This window comes from Vigna radiata, chromosome 2, assembly GCF_000741045.1.
Source record: "Vigna radiata var. radiata cultivar VC1973A chromosome 2, Vradiata_ver6, whole genome shotgun sequence".
Taxonomy (NCBI): domain Eukaryota; kingdom Viridiplantae; phylum Streptophyta; class Magnoliopsida; order Fabales; family Fabaceae; genus Vigna; species Vigna radiata.
This window is the reverse complement of record NC_028352.1, coordinates 21695252-21697437: the sequence shown is the minus strand read 5'-3', so window position 1 is coordinate 21697437 and position 2186 is coordinate 21695252. Positions and strand designations below refer to the sequence as shown.

The window sequence follows — 2186 nt, the reverse complement described above, 5'->3', positions numbered from 1 at the left end:
TACGGGCAGTATACTACCTGACCCGTTGATACCTGTTACCCGTAAAAAATAAAAAGAATTAATTTATATATTTTTTAATTAAATTTAACTAAAAATAAAATTAATTTATATTTTATTAAGTTAAATTTAATTAAAATTAATTTTTAATTTATATTTAATTTAATTTATATTATATTATATTTTATATATATATATATATATATATATATATATATATATATTGTAATTTTATTTAAATTTTATTTTAGAATGTATAAAATAATTTTTTTGTGGATATCTACGAGTTTTGAAATATCTGCTGATATTTTTTAAACGGGTATCCAACAGGTAGTGAATCGAGTTGTGAGTAAACACTATCTATACCTGACCCAACCCATTGTCATTCCTACAATGGTGTAAGAGTGAATATTAAAATTGTATTTAATTATGTTTGCACCAGAGGCGTAATGTATTTATTATACACAGCGCATGACAAGGAAAGAAAGCAAAAGTAGAATTAACAGAATTTTGAATTTTGTAAAGCTCTAACTATCAGAGACTTGATTTATATACTCCTAACATGATTGGGTTATTAGGATTGCAGTGTTCAGCATTGAGGGGATTTCAATCTACACAAGGTAGGTTAACGGTGATCATATTTTTGAAATGTTATGACTTTGACACTCTGCCACATCATTAAAATTTACACAAATTTTGCACAAGTCACACTGTGTCACATTATTAAAATTTAATCAACAAGCCAAAATACAAAAATTTTAACTTTGTCTAATAATTGACTCAATTTAAAAAAAAATAATAACCTAATTGGGATAAAAAAATAAATACAAAAACCTATTTAAGATGATTATCCACAAATAAGTTTTGTATATTTTTTAGATTCAATAAAGACAATCTTATAACGTTTTTGTTATAATTTAAAGTTTTCTTTATAAAAAGTGATCTGATTAATATTCAGAAAGGTAAACCTGGTACAAACGCGAGTACTGCATACTCTTTTACTGATAGAGATGTGAATAGAAAAAAGAAATTACCCTTTAAATATAGCTACGAAAATATAAAATTATTATTTAAAAACTAGAAATAAGATGTAAAATCTGTAGTAAAATTTATATATATAAAAGGAAATTCATCACTTACCCTCTTACAAATTCATATTAAAAACTCACATGCTGACGTGCATCCAAAAGCCTATACACACCAATAAAAATAATATCTCCTTAACGCAACTTTTATCTCTAATTAGATTTGCTACTTGTAAGTTCCTTAGTTATATTATAATATTTTTTTTTTCTTTTCCCTGTTATAAAACGGTCTGGTCAGCTCGAGAAGCTATCAATGAACATATACACGAAAAGTTAAATATCAATTTCACACTTTAATGAAGATTAAACACATCCGTAGCAGCTATTCAACACAAAGAGAATAAAATTATCATATTCAATTCAGGTCAAATAAGTTCAAAAAAAAAACTCATATGGATGATTAGGAGAAAATCTAGATGTTGATAAAATTAAAAAGAAAATATATCCATTACCTATAATAAATTATTCAACAAAGAATAATCATGAATCATGTTTACCATATCCAAGTTCAGCATCCAAATCACATCCTTCAAAGCCTTCTTTTGCTTTCAACAAGTCTCTTGTTATTTCTAGATTTACTTCTGCTTCAATCATTTTTGTTCTCAAAGTCTTTGATTCTCTCTAAAATAGTCACATCCTTCTCCAAAATAGTTACATTCTCCTCCAACCTTTTGATAGCAAGAACTTTCTGAACACAAGTTTTCATGTCCAATGCAAATTGTACATGAGGCTTCAACCATGCCAAATCAAATCCACATGTCTCAACTTCCTCCCATAAATTTTGGAGATGATTGCAAGCATCATCATCCATGTCTCTAACCTTTTTAGTGTTGAGAAAATGAAGAATTCTACCCAAAGCTATAAAAGCCCATTCAATAAATTTTTGACTTTTTCTTTTCTTACTGTCAATAAGAGAAGGATATCGTGAACAAACTTCTTCCAATAGAGGAATATAATTCACCATCTCATCAAATGATGAGGTTGAAATCATTTCTGTGAGAACCCAAAAATATCTATATATATTTTTAAAACATAAATAGAACTTTAGAACAATTCCTAACTCAGTTTTTCAGAAAAACACTTTCTCTCTCTAATGGCCAAAAT

At 26.9% G+C, this 2186-nt stretch overlaps 1 protein-coding gene across 1 annotated transcript in view; it reads right to left on the bottom strand.

Moving 5' to 3' along the window:
- Positions 1 to 1156: 1156 nt before the first annotated feature.
- The window catches only part of LOC106753269 (MATH domain and coiled-coil domain-containing protein At3g58200), a 10606-nt gene continuing 9576 nt past the window's right edge, over positions 1157 to 2186 (bottom strand). The window contains exon 5 of the mRNA XM_022778801.1: positions 1157 to 2073. Within this exon, the coding sequence (XP_022634522.1) occupies positions 1669 to 2073 (405 nt within the window). The 3' untranslated portion in view covers positions 1157 to 1668. The remainder of the gene's footprint in view (positions 2074 to 2186) is intronic.